Below are 22,783 nucleotides of genomic sequence, written 5' to 3' on the forward strand. Positions count from 1 at the left end.
CATTGCTTTTCCGTCATTTCCGTTAATTTAAAAATTTAAATTTTAAATCTAAATTATTTATTATTGAGGCAATCGCTGTAAATAATTGTTTAACCTTGTATTTTAAATAAAAAGCGACATCTCTAGTAATAAATTAAAATTAACAAGTACTGATATAATAATTTATGCAATAAGTAAATGTTCTACTTCCTGTCGCTATTTATAGAGTTTAGTGTGTGATACGAAAGTTGAACGAAATAATAACAAAAATTTTTCTTTTACAAATAAATGTACAATATGTCAGATATCAATAAAGGATACTGGAATTTCGACGTTTCAAATCATGAAAATAATGTAAGAAAATAATAATGCATTTAATAATTTATTTCGAAGTAATCGAATCTAACAAAACATCGAATTGAATAGAATCGAATCGATCGAATTTCTTTGCCCAACGAATATAATCACGTCAATCAGTAGTTATCAATTTTAATCGATAATTGCATGACAACGTTACTTTAATATAATATTTTTTCAGTATACTGTCGTTGATTTACGAAGCGATACGCTTACGAAACCAACTAAAGCGATGCGACTTGCTATGTTTAACGCCGAAGTAGGAGACGACGTTTACGAAGAAGATCCAACAGTAAAAAGTATTTTAACAATAGTCGATTTAAAAACGCTTAGACCTTTTGTTTATAAGCTCTAATTTTTAAATTATTATTATTTAAGGACTAGAAGAAAGAGCTGCTATGTTGACCGGAAAGGAAGCTGCGCTTTTTGTTACTTCCGGAACAATGGGAAATTTGATTGCTAGTCGGTATTTCTGTTCTTTTTTTCTTCTATTCAAAGATTATTAATTGGCATCTGGAAGAAATGCAAATATATTGATATTATAATATCAATTATTTATCGTTACTTTACAGTATTAACTCATTGCGATGAACGTAGTAGCGAAGCTTACTGTGGCGAAGATTCTCATACAATATTACACGAGCAAGGTGGTGCTGCTCAATTAGGAGGCATTAGTTTATATCCCTTGCCAAATAATCCCGATGGGAGTTTTGATTTATCGTTACTTCAAAATAAACTTCGTAGAGATAGATTACACGAGCCTACCTCCAAATTAGTCATTGTAGAAAATACAATCAATGGAAAAGTCGTACCTCAAGATTGGATTATAGAATTGGCTGAATTGACCAAATCTCACAATCTTAAATTACATTTAGATGGAGCAAGAATATGGAATGCTGCAGTAGCATCTAATACATCTGTCGAAGAACTCGCGTCTGTATTCGATTCGGTTACATTTTGTTTAAGCAAAGGATTGGGAGCTCCGATCGGTTCCTTATTATGCGGAGATGCAGACTTCATTCGTAAAGCAAGAAGAATACGAAAGGTTTTAGGTGGAGGTATGAGGCAGGTTGGTATTATCGCGGCTGCTGGATTCGTATCTCTAGAAGAAATCGTACCATTGTTAAAGGAGGATCATAAAAAAGCAGCTCTTATTGCACGAGCAATCAATGATTTAAATTCCAAAACGTTTAGCGTCGATGAGAAAACGGTACAAACGAATATAGTATTTGTAAATATACATTCCAAATATATTACTTCGGAGAATTTTGTAGAAAGACTTGTACAAGTTCAAGATGATGCGGAAGATGATCAAATAATAATCAAATGTTTGCCTTTAACAAGTACTACCGTTAGATTTGTCTTGTATCACGAAATTACTGAGACGATGTTGGAAGCGGCCATACGTAAAATCAGATATGTTATCAATCGTATGGAGGATGCAAATAAACCATCGGCATAAATCTATAAAATAAATAATTAAATGACGGTCTAATATATATATATATATATATGTATATATTGTAACATAAAATATATATAGCAAAGTTCTTGGGTTTATACGATTTTATTACTTTTATGAGGATCCTCTTGTCCTGACAACAAAGACGAGGTTTGACCATTCGATATAAATTGTTTTGAAAATTTGAATAAAAGTACACCGTTTAACGGGTACGCAATTGTAATTGGCTGACGAAATGATTCAGGATATATAAGATTTCTCGGCCGATTGTTGTTCTCTTCTGTTAACTTTGGAATGCATCGTTCGTAGGTTCATCTTCATCCTCATCTTCTTCACCTTCGCTCTCGAAGGTATTATCAGGTATATCGTATAAACGAATCATAGGCTTATTAGGATCTTTCATAATCAAGTATTTTCCATCTTTTTGCTTCATACAAATATCAATAATACATCTCAATATGCCCCAAGCATTATCCATATTCAAATTAATTTGAGTGGCAAATTCATTGGGTTTATATTGTTGGGTACCAAGGATTACGTGTTTGCTAGAATCACGTACGATAGCACGTGAAACGTATCCGAATTTCAACTGATCCGATCCGGCTAATATCGCTTGAACGGTCCACTTGGCTAATTTGCAAGCATTATTTCTAAGTTCATTAGCTAGTACTGCACCACGTTGGGTATCTAATTTCTGACGCCACTCGACACCATTTGCAAGTTTAGAATCCCATTCGTTCAGTGCCTTGATGGTTAAAAATTGTGTTTCGTTATTCGGGCCTTGCATCACGGCGTCGTGTTCGCACCGAGCAACTAATACGATACCATTGTTAAGATCATATTTACGATAGCGATATGCTACGCTAGCTACATCACTTTCTTCCTCCTCGGAAATAAATGGATTTCCTTCGTCGAACTTGTAACGTGGTTCATTGGATTTAAGCACTTGTTGGGAGAAATTATGATTGATAAACGTTGCCTCTAACGCCAAATTTCTTGGCGAATTTAATGAATTTCCATCATCTTGGGGTGGTTCTACGCTAGTCTCGTTGACAGTTAAAAGATCGAATTCGGTATTATCTCGTTTGTCAAAGAATAACTTGTCTCCAATTTTTTCAATCACTATATCCCATGAATAATTGCTACGAGTGCAACACATAATCGTAGCGAGTATCGCGTCAGTAGCATAGACGTTGCCTTCGGTTTTCGATAATTTACGAATAATAGGATCGTCGGTGGTAGTTACAGTATGGAAAATACGATCGATTCTTTGCAATGGTTTCTCGTTCTTGACATTAACTCTGTCATAAGTTTTGTCATAATACTCTAATGATCCACAACATAGTATGTCCTCGCCATCTTTAACACTGGGCAATGAAAGTTTGGCTAATCTTGGGAAATCCATTTCTTCTATGGTCATCCAATCTGGTCTTACGGTAACAGAAGCATCCCGAATCTTAATGGGTGGTTGATTTTTATGATTTCTCAATCCTTGTTGTCTACCCCAACGTTTAGTTTGTCCCTTGCGTTCGCGTTCGCGTAACTTTAGTTTAGCAAGCTGCAGCATTTGACTCAATGCACCACGTTGACCTCCACGCCCACGCAAGTTACGCTGGTTGTGCCTGAACCTACCACGTTGGTAAGGTGGTTTTTGCACTCTGGTTGTATCCACAAGGTGGAATGTACTTTCATCCTCGTCATGATAATAAGCATATTGACTTCCCGAGCCAAATTGAGAAGTATATTTGTCTGAAAAATAATAACAGTTTAAAATCGTATCGCGCGGATCATTGGGACAAAGGAAAAAACATTTTAATAATTAGTACATCCTCGTATCACGTCATTTTTATAAATCAGAAAAACTTCTTTATAAATTCTTTTATGAATGATTATAGTAATTAAAAAATAATCAATGCCAAGCGAGTCAAGTGACGTAGGACATACAAATGAAGAAATAAAAAAAATAAAAAAATACGAACTTGGAAATTTCTTATCTTGAAATGCTGGAGCAGTCCAATCGCAGATCTAAAATAAAAAAAGGTTTACGTAAGAAATTGATTATGATGATCAAACAGAAAAGACATGTGTTATCTTACTTTTCCTAGCCTGTCTCCTTTGGAGAATGGTTGATAGGGGATATCCTTAAATTGATCTGGCAATTCGCACGGACCCCAGCCATCAGGATTATGTTGTATTGCAGGCGCTTGGAAATGAGCTCTTTCCTCTTTTTGATCGCAATCGTCCAATTCTACAACTTCGTCCATTGTAATTATTCGAATTAAATATGCGTTATAATAACTCAACACAGTACACTGAGCATCGTGCTGAAAACGTTCACAGCGGAAAGACCGGCGCCGCCATTTTCATAAAATTAGGACGACATGGCGCACACTTCCGTTACTTTATAAACTTCCCATAACGATTTGTCCTAAAGGCGAATACACAATGAAACAAATCAAACAAAAATGTTATCTATATTGATTAATACGAAAAAGAAATCTTATCGTTAATTGTATTATAATAGATAAGTAAACCATTACACGTTTATTTATTATTTATTCGGTCAATAAAGAAGCAAGAAAAATTCCACCAATGAGAAGATCGGATATCTAGGAACTTTTATTGTTGCGATAGAAGATAGTTGATGCAACGTACGGTTTAAATTACTAAGTAAAAGTACTGTTGTTCTTTGATGGTTTCCAGGGAAACCATCTATACCATGTGTTCGAAAAATATTAACTGATCTGATTATATCGTCCAAGTTGTTTGACACACTCGTGTCCATTTCAATGTAACGCGCGATAAGAGCTATATAATTATTGCTAGAACGCTCGTTCGCATTTAGTTTTGCATTATTTTGCAATTTTAAATATACGTAAAAACTTATAGATTACATTAACGTCAAATTAACTTCACGAATAGTCCCACGAATGCTGACCGTAAAATATAATGACGTACATTAATTAAAAGGCATGACTTAGCATTAAACTTAATGAAGTATTCTTGGGAATGATATAGTTCTTGGAAAATATATATATATATATACATATGTCTTTTTATTCATTAATTTATGTAACGTTAAAAAATATTGTTATACGATAATAAGTACTGGCAAACTAAGTCGATTCGATGACGATCGAGTATTAAGTTAAAAAGAAAAGTGATGCGTGGGCGGATAGTGTACGTTATATTTCAGTACTCATGACTCACGGCCAGGTGTTCACGATCTTCGTAGCCATCGTCGCTTATCCCTGCGTCATAATCGTAAAAGAGCGTTCCTTTGTCCATCGAGGGTCCGAGATACTTGACCTCAGGAAGTATATACGTATATATGTACACATATGTCTACTTAAAGTGTGTATAGCTGTACAACAGCGGCAGATGAACTTTCGTACCGGGTGCCCCAAAAAATTATACTGTTAACAACGAATTTCGAGAAATGTCATTTTTATTGAGAAAATTCTTTTCTTTCAGAACAATACGCGAAGAAACGTTTACTTTCAAACTGACAAATTGGATTAATCGATAAAAGAACACTTTTTTTTTTAAATTATTACAGTTAAGGTAATAATTAAAAATGTTGTAAGAAATGATAAGGGGAAAAAAAAATAGAACAAAATAAAAAAGAAATTGGTAACTAGTACATATGATGTAAAGTAATTGTATACAAAGATGTTAGCAACGTGTATGAAAAAGAAACGTTTAAAAGACAGCTGTCTGAAGCAATTTGTTGTCCATAAAACTAATGGAGCACCAGCAGTGGATCTTAGAAAGGCTGTGTCTCGTATTTCTTTTCGAAAGCAACGGTTCCCCAGAAAGATTCACAGAAAGAGAGGTGGTCGTACCCAAGAATTTAATCGAAGAGAGACGGAAATGGACAGATGGTTGGCGAGATCCTGTGATACCAACCAAGCAACCGGGTGGGCACCTGGTTCGTTGGACCGAAGAAAGAGAAAGAGCCCGAACAAAATATAAGATTGCAACAAAACTGCAATATATATTATACGTACGTTGATGCGAATAACATCGACAAAATATTGTCCAAATAATAAATAGGAGCATGCGCGCGCGTGCATTGAAATATTTGTCGAAATAGTAAAAACAAATGAGAAACAAAAAAGGTTGTAAATATCTTTAAGTGAATTCGATAAAAGAAAATCTATAGTCGGTATATAGTTGATTATATAAGAAGAAACGAGTACACAGGAAGGCCTTAACTAGGCTAATGTCTTCTCAAAATACCACGAAGGACTCTCGTGCGCTTAGCACGTGCGTGATATATTCTACGTATATATGTATGTATATACATATAATACCGAGTATGACTTTGAAAAGAATGATCGGTGAGATTTGATGAAATAGTTGTATCAGAGGTAGAGAGAGGGAGAGATAGAGAGAGAAAAAGAGACACTAAAATTTCACATATGGGACATATGTCTGGTGTCTGCGTGCATATACGTAGTATCAGTAATATAATAGGACCGAAGTGTAGAAACATGCGGTTTCGAGCGCTCGTAAAGTATTTCCCTGCACGTACCATCGAAAGAAACTAACCTTCCAGATAATACACTCTGGCTGCGGCTACGTATACGTATACTTTCGTGAAAGGAACTCGAGTATATTGTGTGCACGCGACGAGCTGGATTCTTATGGGTACCGATCACGAGCCGATCTATACTTAGAAACGGGCGAGAATAACGTGGCTTAGATACGCGGAACTCTCTCTTGTCTTTCTCTGCCCACCCTCCCGCAGCTCGTGTTCCTCCTCCTCCTCCTCCTTCTCATTCTCATCCTACACTCAAATTTTATCTCCTTTTATTTTTTAACCATCTAACCACTACGATGAGAAATCTTTCTTCGATGCGCGTCGTCCTAAGTTAACAGCGCGCGTAAGGGGAATTCGAGGGATTCGATCCTCTTATATTCCAGACTGACCGGTCGAAAGACCGGACACGATTCTTTACATCCACCAAAGGATCTTTCTTGCGAATGTGAATATCATGTGATATGTAACTTACATACCGAAATACCTTACTTCTTAAGCATATACCTGTTCTTCATATATATATATATATATATGATATATACACTTACGTATTATTAATACACATAAAGTTTCCTTACGAAGAATCATAAAAAAGAATAAAAAGAAGGAACAAAAGAAATCATCTTTCATTGGAAAACATAATCCATGTAGGAGGACAGCACGTCATTCCCATTGCATCGTTTAAACGATCACGAAATAGCCATTTATACATTATACTTTCAGCAACACGCCATTACTGGTTAGAGTGAAAGTACTTCCCAGAACATTATTTTCTACAGCACGTCTACCATTATTGGGATCATTACTATTCTGTTTAATGCATGACTTTCAGTACTATCGATTCACTAGACCGAGAAAACCTTGAAATTAAATTCTTGGTAAAGACTGAGCGAGAAGGATGATGATAATGATGATGATGATGATGATGATGATGATGATGATGATGGTAGATGAACGTTCAAAGAGAAATCGCTACCTCCATGCTTCGATTAACTCTTATAGAATTTAACTCGCGAACTATTTCCAATTAATATATATACGTATGTGTATGTTGTCTAAAGGTAAATAAGATTTTCCAAAAAGTGAACAAAATTTAATATGAAAACAACAAATAAAGAATAATAAAACGTTAAACATTTTTTTCGATTAAACACTTATCTAACATTTTTATCAGAAAACTTTGTGTACTATCGGAATAGGAGGAGAATCTTTCTAAAAAGACTTGATATCGTGCGATTTCCCGGTAAATCATTGACGTTCTCTGGATATCGTAACACAGATGGGATGAGAAACAGAGAGGATTGTGGCTAGTTGCCCGTACCGCTACAGAATAGTAGTGTATACATACGCGAGTTCCGCAGATAGGAACGATGACGCGATTCGAGCGAGTTTGTACGTAAACCAGTTAGGCGGAATCCACTTTTCCCTGAGGCATAAACCTTTTCGCCTAAACGCGGGTAATACGGATTACAAGAGAGAGAGAGAGAGAAAGAAGGGGGAAGGAAAGAAAGATAGATAGCCTTCGGGCCCGGCATCATACTCGGCAACGGCAACAGCAACGGCATCGGCAACGGCAACGGCGTCGGCATCGGCGTCGGCGTCGGCATCGGCGTCGGTGTCGGCGTCGGTGTCGGCGGCAGCAATAAGCCAAGTTTCTCAGACCTCATCGAGCCACTGTCCTGCTTTCCACGATTTCCCTCACCGTCGTTCACCCAATCGTACTACCGTTCTTTATCCCCACTTTATCCCCACTTCATCCCCATTTTATCCCCACCATATCTACTTTACCGCCGCGTGCGGCCGCGTCTGTAATTATATATTCATTCAATGGAGTCAGTCTGTCAGTTGCTCGTGGAGAATCCTCGCGGTGTAGAACTTAAGTAACTTCAGTTTTTTCTTTATTTCTTTATTTCCTATTATGGTTCATATGACGTTTAAAACAATCTTAAAACATATATATCCTTTAGATTTATTCTATATTATTTTTCCCCAATTCCAAGATATCTTTTCTATTTTCTTCCTTTTTCTTTCCCCTCTCCCAATAGTAGTATACCTTTCCATTCTCTCATTCGTCGAACTTGACGTACTTCGGAGAAACGGAAATAAAAGGAAGTCGTGTTACAATATATCTTAGGAACGACTTTTTATATTTTTAACAGACCGCGACCGACCCCCCATAAGAGATTTATACCTGAGAAACTTTCTTTCTGTCAACGTACGTTTGGTGTTCCTACTGAAAGTGTCCGACAGTGATGTGTAACCCTCATCGACGTTCCCAGTACAGTATAACGATTCTTGGAAAAGGTGAAAGCAATTATGAACGTGCGAGCCAAATGTATTTCGAGGAAATTTCTTTGAGAATTTCTCCTTGAGATCGTCCCAGCTTTCTTCTTCTTCTTCTCCTTCTTCTTCTTCTTCTTTTTCGTCTCTTCAGTTCCTGAATGTCCTCTGTGAGGATCACTAATCCTGGAGACGAGACAACGATTTAACAAAATAATTTTGGTAAGAGAATAAATTCATTATTATAATATTATAGCGAAATATTTCATTTTACTTTAATATCTGTTAGATATTTTCTTTCAACTATATGATTTCTTTTTTTGTATATTTTAAGCAATTAAAAATTGTTGTTGTTCAACAACAAAAAATATATTAAAATATGCAATATATGAAGTATCGAATATAATGTGCATTATTAGTAAAAATGTATAGAGATAATCTTTTCATTAAAGGAACATTTTTTTTGTTCTTATGTTAAATGAATTTGATACTGTTACCTTTGAAGTGCATATAATATAATAATCAAAGAAAATGCATATTTGTTATTTTGTTCATTGCTTTAAATAATAGATTGTAATAATTATTACAAGTCTTTAAGACCATAGATTACAACGTGCTGGATATGTTTGTAGTATTGTACGACCATGGAAGTCTTAATCTTAAAGTAGATAAATTTCTTGCTTGTAAATTTGTAAATATTAAAGATATTAAAGTTTCTTACATGTAAATATTTATTTTAAATTCGGTGTGTGCAACTAAAAAGAAAAAAAAATGACGAAATAATTCTTAAATCAATAAAACTATTCCATTATAACCTTCTATTTGCTTACTCAGTTTCATTTGTCATGATTTCTGAAAACTTGTGACTCTATGGAAAGTATTTAAATAATGCATATATATATAGAAACTTATTCTAAATTTATTATAAACAGAACTCGCGTAAAATTATAAAAGTGATATTTAAATCGAGAAAATGATTACAATATAATATTTTTCATTCATTTATTCGGTTTCATATTTACCTTGGCCTATTTTAAAAGAAATAAAATATCTTATATTTTTAATCGAATAACTTGAATAATTTCCTTTTTAAAATCAAAATGTGTGATTAGAATATAAAAATAAATAAAAAGGAAAAAAAATAAAGAGAAGAACTATGTGTATACATATATAGATTACATAAATAGTATATATACAATAGGTCATAAAGAACAATCAATCTGACCACTTAACATCATAGAATGTTGTATACTGTAATAACTAACGTAATCACTTTAACGTATGTATGTTGATTTGTTGGGATGCAATTGAAATGCAAAAATGTTTAATTCCGTTAGGAATCGATGAGAGAAATGAAGCGGAACATAGAGACGACAATAAAGACACCGAGTCAACTTTTACGTAATAATACCAAGAATACCGATCGTAATTCTTTTCTCGTTATTTATTAGTTTCACACTGGTGGTCGTGAAAATCGTTATATAGTAATAGTTTACTCTTGGAAAAGCTAATATACCAGTCGTTTTGTTACACTAGTTCACATTTCCAACAGATATATATCTACTATTTCTCTTCTATTTCTTATTCGCAAATCGTATATAACGATTAAATTTACAAGATAATTAAATAAACTTATAGAATATCCAAAAAAAATACGAGATAAAGTAAAAAGATAATAGTTACGTATGTGTAGAACTGTCGTGTGTGATATGTTTCAAGGTTGACAGAATGTGTGGCTTCTGTTCAAGGCAAGCAAAGCAGTATTACTAGGAAGTTGTACGTGTTTTGTGACGGACCGAATACAAACCCTCTCCTTCCCCTCCTCCTCTTCCTCCTCCTTTTTCCTTTAACTTTGAAATCGTTAAATTTACGGCTTGATTTTATTCAAACGTAACGATTTTTACGACTTCTTTTAACAACAACCTTTTCGCCTCGATAATAATAAATATGACAAATCATTTGCATTTGGTCTCCTTTTTTTTTTTTCTTTTTTTCATTAATTCGATATTGTTTCTCTTCCTTCTTTTTATTATAGTTGTATACGATAAATATTCATTAGGTCGACGAATTTTTTCGAATCGAAAACGGGCACTCGGATTCTCGGTAAACGAATCCCGGTTACACCGTTACTTGAATTTATTAAGTTCTACGCCGATCGTTCCATCGTTTCGGATTTGCATACGAAGTACTTTGTGTGACGTATATGCACATGCGTGCATATACGTATTTACATATCAATTTGTGTGTGTGTGTATATGTACGTTAGTAAGATGAATCGGATCGACGTGAGCGAAATGACGAAAATGCGAGTGACCAGGAAGGATACGAATTTACCCTCTTTCTTATTCTTTTCTTTTCTTTTTTTTCTTTTTTTCTTTTTGTAAATTTCATTGTAAATGGGGTTAGAAGAGTAGTAGTAAATCCTCGGTTTAAAATTTCCAAAATAATCTTCCTTTTGTAATTCTCTTTTTTCGTCATTATTTTTCTTACTTTTTGTTTGTGTTTGTTTGTATGCAACATATGACATATCGTTGCATTCTTGTTAAATTAACCCATTTGATAATATTATCAATGTCTCTCTCGGAAACGCATACACGCGCACGCATTGTATGCGATTACGCAACGTTTAGCCTGAAATCGTCATTACCGTTGCCTTTACTAAGATTATAAAAGCCACTAAGGATTTCGTAGAATCGATTACACCAAATGGATTCTTATGAACCTTATCAAACCAGTTCGTTAGTGTTTCTTTCGGATATTCATTGATGTTACAAGCTAATTTGAAATGCTTTAGTTCTTGGAACCAGACCCGAAAACTATCTATTTGTTTCTTTTTTTTTTTCTTTTTTTTTAATTCCCACTTAAGATAAATTTAGCGAGTCATAAAGATAAGGAGTTCTAACATTTTTATTGGCAAGGAAAAAAAAAAGAAAATGAAAATAAAATGGTGCTCCAAAAATTCCGACCATTCTTCGAATCGTTCAAAATCAATTTCACTTGGGACCAACACGGGGGGAAAGAATTTTATTGACTAAAAATAAAAAAAAATAAAAAAGAAGAAAGGAACAATTCTCGTGTAATATTTTACAACTAACGTTGATATTATTCTCTGCAAAGAGGGGGGAGTTTCTCTTTTATTTCGAGGAAACGAGAGAAAGAAAAAAAGAAAGAAATAAAAGAAACAGAAGTGGGTTTGCATTATTCACTTACACGTCATTTTATACTTGCATTCTTTCCCTCCTACTGTAAACGTAACGAGCCAAACAATAACAACAACAACAACAACAACAACTTCCAAGTCTATTGGTGGTAAAATACCGAGAAAAAAAAGGAAGACGATTTTCCTGGGAAGACTAATAATAATATCTAATAATATACGTCGACTTCGTTCTAACGTTACGCACAATGGCTCATTATTCTATTATTATGTTGATAATAGGGACGAATCCAAGGTGTTGTCTCCCACCACCCCCCTCCTCTTCCTCCTCCTCCTTTCTTTCTTTCTTTATTTATTTATTTCGTTCTTTTTTCACAAATATATTTACGATGATAAAATATGTATGCAACCCACTAAAGCTTGTATGCATGCATGCATGCATGCATGCCATGCCATGCCATGACGCGAATAAGAGCGTAAGTATTTACGTTAGGTATATGTTGTGTTGTGTGTTGCACACTGTGCAACAAGGATGAAAGAAAGAAAGAAAGAGGACCACACTCCCTCCTCCTCCTCCTCCTCCTCTTCTTCTTCCTCCTTCTTGGGATGTTGCCTCTCATTCACGGACATGCGTGTCTCTTTGATGATGACGTCGAGTCTCTTCCATATGGGTTTACGAAAAAAAAGAAAAAGAAAAATAAAAAGAATAGAGAAGAGTGTGTTCCATGCGCGCGCATCTCTAGTAAGAAAGAATAAAACTACGAAAACGAGAGAGAGAGAGAGAGATAAATACAGATAGAAAACGTACGAGGTGAAAGAGTTCGTTGAGCGAACAAGAGGACGGAATTTATCTCTTCGGAGTAGTAGTAACTTTGTTATGTAATCTTTTTTAAAGATACCAGTGAAAAATATACCTCCTACGTGTATTTACCTTATACATTTTTATACATATATATACATATATATCTTCAAGACAATTTAACCCATTAAATTTAGTGATTATCTTGAAAAGAGGAAAAAAAAAGCAAAGAAAATTCATACATTATCGTTAATAACATTGTTTTCGAAATATTTTGATTTACGTCTAGCTCAAAGTTATTATTTTCATCGTTTAATCTCTCCCTCTAAGTATATACTCGATTAAAAATAAAATACACAAAATTGTAATATCGGTGTTCGTCGATAGGTCGTCTCTCGAATAAATGGAAATACAAACCCCTTCATTATCCCGAAGGATAAGAAAGTGGAGCTTGTATATACATTGTTTTCTTTTTCCTTTTCTCCCTATCTCTCTCTCTCTCTCTCTCTCTCTTTTTCTCTCTTTTTCTCTCTCACTCATATGAATCCAATTTAATCGGACACTTATTGAGACCGCACGAAAATAAATGCCAAGTCGAAAGAAAGAGAGAGAGAGAGAGTCTGGTATGACGAAACTCGTCTGAGTATGCACTAGTGAATCCTATTATCGTCTAACGACACGACTATGTCACGCGCGCGCGCACGTACATAGATATAGCTAGCGTCGCGTTTTATTTTAAAAATTCGAGCGTCGCGGCGCTACGCGAATGGCGCCAAAAATAAATTCTTATTTTCTTCTTAATGCACATACACTCACATTTAGATTCTACGCGACAGACTTAACGAAATACGAATATAATAAGAAAAGATATATATAGATGGATGGATAGATGGATGGATGGGCGGATGGATGGATAGGTGTAGTAGTAGTAGTAGTAGTCAGACTTACATTAATAAGAGATATGTATTTAAATAGGAGAAGGTAGTTAGAGTAGGCACAGCAGTTCCTAGAATTTCAGTCCTTTTCTCATCTCTTGGGCGCGTTTCGGAGAGTTGGTCCGCTTGAAAAAAAAAAAAAAGAAAAAAAAGGCTTCCCTCGATATTCCAAATGCTATGCGTCGGAGATGAACGATCGCAAGGTCGCTGCTGCTAGCAGTAGAAGAAGATTGGAATGAGAGGGAGGGGAAACGGTTTCAGAGGGGGCTTTGAGAAGGGAGAGGGGGTAAAAGAAGAACGTGGTCTGTCTCTTCAAGAGAGATGTCCAATCCAAACCCAAACCAAACCCAAAGCATTTACTTTTCATACTTTAGTTATTACCACAAGCCACAAGTTTTCATTTGTTCAAATTGAAAAACTTAGTTGAGTTTGTAATATATCTATCCCAATTCTTTCGAATTTTAATTTTCTAAAAGTTTCATTTCTATTGCTGCGTCGTTACATGTGAACTGCACGCATGTATCTTATTTTCAAAGTAAATCAACGAGTAGGAGGGATCCGCGTATTGATGCTGTTTCGCGAATTATGACGTTTTCAAAAAAACGATAAGGTAACAGATAAAAGAAGGATGAAAAATATTATATAAAATAAGAATAAAGTATATAAGTAAAAGGGAACAAGAGAGAAAAAAAAAAAGTATAGAAGAAAGATCTCGTTCGCGTTAATGGAACAACCAACCTTCGCACGTTCTCTCTCATTCTCGGTAACATCGTATCGTAGATCACTATCAAAGGATTTAAGCGATTCGAGGTAAGCTGGGATCGCTATCAAGGCTTTCTCTGAACGGTTACTGATAATTTTACTGCTCGATTTCTCCCTCCCTCTCTCTAACACTCTATATATATATATATGTGTGTGTATAATATATGCATTTACTACGTGAAGCTTTTACGTGTGCACGCGGGTGTATACAAAGCTCAATGACGTGTACTTAAGCGGAAGAATAATGACGGATTTCATGGTGCCGATTCGGAGACACGAAATCTATTTATCTATCTATCTATCTACTATCTACTTATCTATTTATCGCGATCGATTTATCGATCAATCAATCGATCTTACTCTTACGTATGATTGACATGACTCATGACGTAGCTTGCGAAATACACTTTTAAGTATTCGATATCGTTTCGTCCTTTAAAACGTATATAAGTAATCATATTGACACGTGAGAATTTGTCTGTGTATGTGTACATGTATGCGTTTACACGATAGCACATATGTTCTGTCTCTTTCTTTCTCTCTCTTATATATGAAACAATTCTTAAACATCAATCGCGAGTTCCAATTGCGATTCCTAAAGAAATTTGTCATCGATTTTAACGAAGCCTTTTGCGCGATCATTTCTTTGAACTATTAAGTCTTTTTTCTTTTTCTTCTTCTTCTTCTTTTTCTATCTTATAATATATATTTTTTGTTATCATTATAGGAATATAATGAGGCCAACTTTGAAAGCTTTTTATATGATAAAAATAAAGAGGTGCTGAGAGAGAGAGAGAGAGAAAGAAAAACATTAAGTCACCTCGAAACATATTTTATCATATGTTAATAAGTTTTATATCCTATAGTTAATATGTATTTGATATTGCATTATTACAATATTATTTCTATTCGAGAAAAGGATAAATAGAATATAAAATATATCATACTTGTAACAACTCACTATCTAATCGGTAAACTAATACTAGATGCAAATGATCATTGAACGCGTATAATATTTTTTCATAAAAATTTAATCAATTATTTCTCTCGTCCAAAAATAAAATTCTTAATGAGAAGGTATCACAGGGAACTTGGACATAAAAAAGAAGTAGAACTTAATTTAATTAAGTTGTTAACTTTAATAAAAATGTAAGAAAAATTTGGATAGAACTTTTGGCGACTTTTTAATATATATATATCTCTTTCTCTTTTTTTTCTCTCTTTTTTTCTCTCTTTTTTTTTTTTTTAACTTTATAAAGATAGAATCCGTCGTACACACGAGTGCCTTCCAAACGGGAGATATCACTTTTCCTCGAAGTAGCGTGAGTGTAAATGCGCGTAATGTACACCTTCGGAATTCCATGGACCCAGAAGATAAAATGGGTTATGGTATATAATCGTTAACTCGGTAAACGAGCTTCACGTTAACGCGAGAATTTTCATTCGAGGATTACAACGAACAAATGACATATTTTCGTTAGTTATCATCTACGTCATCGTCTTGTCGATGATTTCGTGTACGTAGACGACAACGAATATATATATAACGATACGACACGATGTGATAGGATAACGATAAGGATAAGGATAAGGATAAGGATAAGGATAGGACATGATGTGATATGATGTGATGCTTTCGTCAGCATGTGTGGAGGCTACCAGAACTTGTATTTACTTTTTTTCTTCGTCGTTATAATCCTACTAAATATGAAAACTTATATTCGAAAAGATAGTTCGTCTACGTTTATTTAAATATTAATATTTCCAATATAAATTTTACCCCCAAAACCACACAGAATCATCCGATATTATTATGCAGTTTACTTTGAAAGTACACAATGAAACGTACGAACTTTTGGTTAACTCTAATATTTCTATCTTTATATCACCTAAGTGAGATAATTACAATTTTATTTAGAGATAAGAACATACTTTATACAAGAAGAACAAAAATATAATAATAACATCATGCTGCCGATGTTATTGCGTCAATCTTCTTTGATACATATATATATATACCTATATAAATGTTTCCGAAAGAAAGGGGAGAGATGAAAAATAAAAAGAAAGGGTATATATAATAAAGAATGGGGGTTGTGAAGTTGAGGATGGAAGAAGGGATTCTGGTAGTATAGAGAAGACGGGACAGGATCGAGTTTTTGGCATTGCGACACCGGATCGGCTCCTTCTCCTCTCTTCCCCCCTCTCTCTCTCTCTCTCTCTTTCTCTTTGGTTACCCTCTCTTTTCCTCTCTCACACTCTCTGAAGGCAGAACTCCGAGAGACTCGAGTTCGTGGAAGCGGCCATTCGCGCTACTCCACTAATACTACGAAATCACCTATAACACACACACACACACATATATACATACGCGTGGCCACATGCTTCGTCGCACAATAAACTCCTATATAGACTCTTCTCTCTCTCGTTTGTGTGTATGAACTTATTATATCTATCTCTCTCTTCCTGTATATTTGTATTATTTGTGTGTATGTGTGTCTCACTTTTACCAGTATTATTCGGATGCTCTTTCATGAAACGGACTCACAAAGCCGCCCACAGCCAGTCTCTTCTTCTTCTTCTCGTATTCATTTAACTCTTAGAACATTGTATTCACGAGAAAGAATGAGAGAAGCAGGGGGTGAAAGAGGGGGAGAGAAAGAGAGAGAGAGAGAGATAAAGACACATTGAAATATCGTTCCTAGACGATCACTTCGATATTTCTTTCTCTCTCTCTCTCTCTCTCTCTCATTTTCTATCTCTTTCTCTTTCTATTACGCCTCCGTTGATTATTTACGTTGAAATAGTTGCGCAAGACTATTTGGATAGACGCAAAAACACGCGAGTACTAGGAAATCGTGATATAGATGCCCGTACAGTTCTTCCATTCGAAAGATTTACGCAATTCACTCGTACTCTGTGTGTGACGTTTTTATCACGCTTCTGTTCGATTTACGGAAGAGATAGATAGATAAAAGGAAGGAAGGAGAGAGAGATAACGATAAAGGAAAAAAGAAATACATAGAAAGAAATAATAATAATAATTAAAAAAGAAATAATAAAATAAAGAAAATAGATATAAAATGAGAAAACTATTCGTAATACTTGTTTAATTGTGCATTACATTTGGTGATTATTCATCAACAAAAGATATATTAATCGAGAATCGAATAAAAGAAATAAAAAAATCGATTTCTTATTATTAGTATATAAATACTTTGAACGATAAGTATATATCTCTCTCTTGATATATATATATATATGTATCTATATCATACATACGCACATAATACGATTAAACGTTTTATCGATCGGAGTACAACTTTCGATAATAATTTGTCACAGCGTATTTCTTTTAAACATAAGTAAGTAAAATTTGGATTTCAAATTGATTAATTCTCGTATAGGTTTTACATATTAAATTAATAAATTAACTTTTTATTCGAGATAGGGGTTGGTATTATTTTTAAAACGTCTAATTAATAATTTGACGTATAATTTTCCGAATCGTAATGACGCGTAAGAGGACGTATATTAAAGTGTATCAAGTTTTCTATGTTTCTTCGTTTACCTATCGTGGAATCATCATTTCTCTGATCAATACTTGAAACTTTGCACACCTTACTTAATGTCGCATTTTATCGAAAGGGAGAATTTCTTGTAACTTTCCGGCCATTTGGTTCCTGGTATAAAACCGTCAATAATAATATATTCTTAGAAAAATTACGTCAGTTGGTTATGCGTTTCGTAAAAGTGCATAATAATAAATAAATAACATGTATAATTCGTGTATGGTTAGAAAAGTGGTGATTAAAAAAAAAACATTAACTAATTATCAATATGTGTAATTAGTTTTCTTGGTAAGATTTCTTTGGTTTATACCGGAAATAGGAGGAATCGTTGAAATCGAGAGGTATAAAGGCCATAGGAAGCTGAATTTTTCGTTTAGCTTGTGTGATAGAGGAAAAAAGTAACTTCTAATAAATTTCTCGATTCAAGGCATATGTCAGATTTATAAATACACTCTTCTTCTTCTTTTTCTTCTTCTTCTTCTATATTCGACCAACTCAAAGGTTTAACAGAAACGACACAATAGAGGACACCACGCCGAGAATTCCTAAAACACGAATATATTTTTTAATACGAATTCATTTCTCTGCGTGCACATGGGCATGTGTGTGGCCTGTCCATTTACCTAGAAGTACATAACTACTTACTTCCTGCGGTACTTAGAAGCTTCGGTCACCATGCTAGAACGCACGTTTATTGTATCGCCACGTTCTATGATAAACTGACCACCATATAGATATCAAGATTTTGGATATTAAATGGGACATTTGTTGTTATTTTTCTTTTTATTCTCAATGAGAAGGTATCACAGGGAACTTGGACATAAAAAAGAAGAAGTAGAACTTAATTTAACTAAGTTGGACGTTACGTCCCTTTATTGGGATTTCTTCAGCAACTTAATCTTTATAGTTCAGTCGTCTTTTTTCATTGAGTAGACATACATTTGTATTTTTATTTTTAATATTCAAAACACAAAACATCTAAACTTATATAGTATTAGCTCGTTTTTTTTTATATTTCTAGCACGCGAAACCATATGAAATGTACTTAATCAAATTGTACACAATTTTGTGAGAAATATAAATACTATAGATTTAATATTAAAATATTTATTCGCGTTTAGAAAAAGAAAAAGAAAAAAAGCAAAATGAGTAATTTGTTTCGTTATATGATTTTAGGTGAACGCCGGGGTGCCATCAATGTTGTACTTTATTCAACAACGGTGACGCAAACTAATCAAGTGTCAAGATGTTGACAGTGATGTGCCCTAATTGTCGCCTTGAATTTTTGGCTGATGAAAAACAAAATGAAGATAATTGTAGTGAAACTCGGCCTTGTACCGAGGATGGGTGGTTGATGTCCGAAGAACAACACACCAATGATACCGATTGTTTGATGAACGCATCGACAATCATTAATGAACAAAATATTCCAAAATATTCCATCCAATTGGACGGAAGTCACAATAATGACCAATTGATTAAATTAATTCAAACAGAAACGCCGGATTCGAGTAAAGGTCCGAAATGTGTTAATAATAAATCAACGAAGAACAGTTATTCGTCCAAGAGGTTAACTAAGGGTCCACGATCAGATTTATCTTTAAATCTGACAAAAAAGGATAGAGAAGATTGTATATCATCATCGATATGTCGTATCACTACTTGCGATCTGACAGGTGGTAGCGTAACCATATCAACGCCGAATATACAATCGGGTGATTGTTTCATTTACAATACCGATACTTGTGCCCTAGCAGAAACACCCTACAATGTGATCCATCCGAAATTGTCAGTTGGCGGACGTTTCGTTGAAACAAAAATGTCAACTGACGATCAGGACAATGGCGGCAGTGAAAAATCCTCAACGATGGATACGGACAATTGCGGATGTGGTATTTCACGCTTTCGCGAGCATATTTATTCGAACGAAATAACTATGAAAACACCTAGCGGATGTCAAGAATTGCCGGGCATCAGGAGGAACCCTTCGTTGAAATGTTTTTCGGAAAAACGACCGATCGAGGATGATTTCGACGTGCCACGTTACAATTTGAACGAGCCCGATTCTGGATATCCTAATATTAAAATCATTCCTAAACAAGATTGGCAATCATCCGAAAGGAATTACATTCAAGAAGAAACAACGCCGCTTAAACATAATATACTTAAACAGTCGTCGTCGCCGCCATTGGCAACGACAGATTTAAATAATTTTTTTCAAAATATGGCCTCCTTTTGTCCAACAGGAACGCGGCCCAATTACATAGACAACAAGAGTTTCGACACTCAAACAATATTTTCTGAAAGAAAGGGAACGATGGTTAATAATGGTCTGCCATTTAATCCGTCCTCGGGAGATTTGTTAAACAACTCCAATGATAATGAATCTCTTCGTAGTTCTAATGGCGTTCAATTACAATTAAATGCCACTTTACAATTGCCGGCAGATATAGAACAATGTTCTGTTAATATAACGGCAACTAGAGCCGCGAATTCTAGTTTAGGTGAATTATCATCGGCAATTGTCACCGGTAGAAGCCGTAATTATTTCAACGGCGGTGGTATAGTCAGATTAGAGAATTTCAAGAAGAAAATTAGCGACGAGTGTTTTCATTATAACTTCGAGGAAAACGAAGAAACGCCTGCTGTTATATCTCCTATATCTTGGATCATGCCCGTGGGTCTCAATAATTTTTTGATTCAGGAATCTAAAGATCATTTAATGAGAATCAAAAAATATCTCCGAGCTTGCGGTTGGTATCACGAGGGTTTAAGTTGGCAACAGAGTGAGATTCTTCTTAAAAACGTAGCAATTGGCAGGTGGCTGATGAGGGATAGCTCGGACAGCAGATTCATCTTTGCTGTTTCCGTGCAAACCGAAAGGGGTCCTACATCCGTCAGGATGCGTCACGTTAATGGCTTTAGACTAGACGCGGATCCAAGTTTAATCAGTGCCATACCTTGTTTCGATTGTCCTATCAGACTGCTGGAATATTACATTGAATATTCCAAAAGAAAAAATAAAAATGAACGTAGGAGAGAGGTTTGGGTCGATTATAGTGGCCTACTATACGGTCAAATCTACCTCGCTGAACCCTTGGTCAAAGAAGTTAGATCCCTTTCTCACTTGGCAAGATTGGCTATCAACAAACACAAATTACCTACCTACAATTTACCAACTATCATCAGGAATTACGTCCTGCAATATCCGTACACGATTTAATTATACGGTTTCATTGCATATCTCTTCCAATTTTCTCTCTTACGAACTGAATTAGCAAAACTTATATTTTTATATCACACACACACACACACAACTAACATATATTTAACCCCGTTTCCCCTTGACAATTTATCGATTGTATTAAAATAAGATCATTGATTGAGAGTTATCGTTCCAAGATTATGTTTCCTTTTTCTCGTCTATTTCATTGTACTTTTTTTTTTCTCTTTTTTTTTTTTTTTTTTAAATTCAACTGACTTCATTTTATGTAACACGCTTCGAGGATCCACATACGTGAAGGGGTAACTTCGAAAAGATATTTATCGTCAAAGATTTAGAAAATTCTTTAAGTATTCGTCGATTAATGGGAGAAGAAGATTAGATAAAATAATAATTGCAGTTAAAAAAACAACACGCGAACACACCTATCGATCAATATGAAAAATAATACTTCAAATTTCAAGATATTTCTTATATCTAATTTATAAAGCGATGGCGCTGCCCACATATAACTTAGAATAAGAATTATTATTTTTTAATAACAAAAAAAAAGTCTCGAAATTAAGAATGAAAAAGAAACAAAGGATTATCGTTTTCGGATTGATTATGCATATAGATTTATGTGACGCCTCATTTTTATTTCTAAGACTGGGACAGTACGAAAAGTAAATGTGAAGATACTTTTTTTATTCAAATGTACTTTGTGAAAAACGAATTATTTAATTTGATCAGGAACGCATATTAATGTTGCGTTCGATCGAATTATTAACGCAGAAAATATAATAGACATCTAAGTATATTATATTGTCAATAGTAATTATTATTATTATTATTATTATTATTATTAATATTATTATTATAGTATACATTAATAGCTATTGCAATAGACTGCTCTGCGAGAATTTTTCGACTGATTAAATAGAAAGTATAAAAAAGGAAAAAAAAAATGAGAAATAAAATAAAAGAAAATAAAGCAAATATGTTAGATAATTTGTGCTTTAACTATTTCTTATGGTTATTTTGTGCGTTCTTTTTTTTCTTTGTTTATAACAACGTTTCCTTTTTCTCTTGTGTTTAGAATAAGATTGTTATAAAACCTCGCTTCTTTACGATTCTATGATAAAAACCGTTTAATGTATGTTAGAATTAAATTTTATTTACGACATATAAATCTAACAATTCGAAAAGTAAATTATCTTCATATTATAGATTTATATTTAAAGTTACATTAAATAGAAGAAAATCAATTAGGTACAATCGATTAAAAAAGAACCAAAAAAACACATGCGTTTTTCTTGTTTCTTTTGTTTTTTTTTACACTTACGTTTCAAATTGAAATATTAAGTTAATTCTAGAAAAGAAAAAAAAAAGGAAAAAAAAATTACTTAAGTTTTATTTCTTTATATATTTCCATGATATTAAATTTAATATAGTAGAGTGCTCGTTATTGAAAATCAAATGTGAATTAATAAAGTGATTTTGTGCTAGCGTCGTATAGAACACTTATGTACTTTATAATAAAACAATTTCTTACAAAAAAAAACACTAATTGTAAGTGTTTGCCTGTACTTTTATATACTCATGAATACAAATTACAAGATATTATTTATAATACCTACATATATATAAATATACGAAGGTGTGGGTTAAACAATTTTGAAGTTTCAACGAGAAAAAAAAAAACTCTCTTAAAAAATAAAATTAAGTTGAG

General features: G+C 34.1%; 3 protein-coding genes across 4 annotated transcripts; 2 read left to right on the forward strand and 1 right to left on the reverse strand.

The window, feature by feature from the left end:
* The first annotated feature begins 166 nt into the window (after positions 1 to 166).
* Positions 167 to 1,894, forward strand: LOC106788252 (probable low-specificity L-threonine aldolase 2). The gene is made up of 4 exons (XM_014751368.1): positions 167 to 333; positions 518 to 635; positions 715 to 798; positions 909 to 1,894. The coding sequence occupies exons 1-4, from the start codon at positions 268 to 270 to the stop codon at positions 1,796 to 1,798; spliced, it is 1,158 nt and encodes a 385-aa protein (XP_014606854.1). The 5' UTR covers positions 167 to 267; the 3' UTR covers positions 1,799 to 1,894.
* On the reverse strand, positions 1,666 to 4,226 carry LOC106788251 (eukaryotic translation initiation factor 3 subunit D). 2 transcript variants are annotated; one of them, XR_001381880.1, is made up of 4 exons: positions 3,895 to 4,226; positions 3,778 to 3,823; positions 1,911 to 3,547; positions 1,666 to 1,800 (listed from the first exon to the last, which is right to left on the reverse strand). XR_001381880.1 is itself a non-coding variant. In XM_014751367.1 (3 exons), exons 1-3 carry the CDS (start codon positions 4,060 to 4,062, stop codon positions 2,082 to 2,084), a joined length of 1,680 nt encoding a protein of 559 aa, XP_014606853.1. In that variant the 5' UTR covers positions 4,063 to 4,226; the 3' UTR covers positions 1,888 to 2,081. The 2 variants fall into 2 exon arrangements, 1 of the variants encoding a protein (XP_014606853.1); XM_014751367.1 differs by lacking the exon at positions 1,666 to 1,800 and having other exon boundaries at positions 1,888 to 3,547.
* Positions 4,227 to 8,759: 4,533 nt separating this feature from the next.
* LOC106788262 lies at positions 8,760 to 21,870 on the forward strand. The gene is made up of 2 exons (XM_014751390.1): positions 8,760 to 8,846; positions 19,026 to 21,870. The coding sequence occupies exon 2, from the start codon at positions 19,096 to 19,098 to the stop codon at positions 21,070 to 21,072; it is 1,977 nt and encodes a 658-aa protein (XP_014606876.1). The 5' UTR covers positions 8,760 to 8,846; positions 19,026 to 19,095; the 3' UTR covers positions 21,073 to 21,870.
* Positions 21,871 to 22,783: the final 913 nt, after the last annotated feature.

The sequence above is a fragment of the Polistes canadensis genome, unplaced genomic scaffold (genome assembly GCF_001313835.1).
Source record: "Polistes canadensis isolate GaletaPanama2010 unplaced genomic scaffold, ASM131383v1 scaffold_130, whole genome shotgun sequence".
Lineage (NCBI taxonomy): Eukaryota > Metazoa > Arthropoda > Insecta > Hymenoptera > Vespidae > Polistes > Polistes canadensis.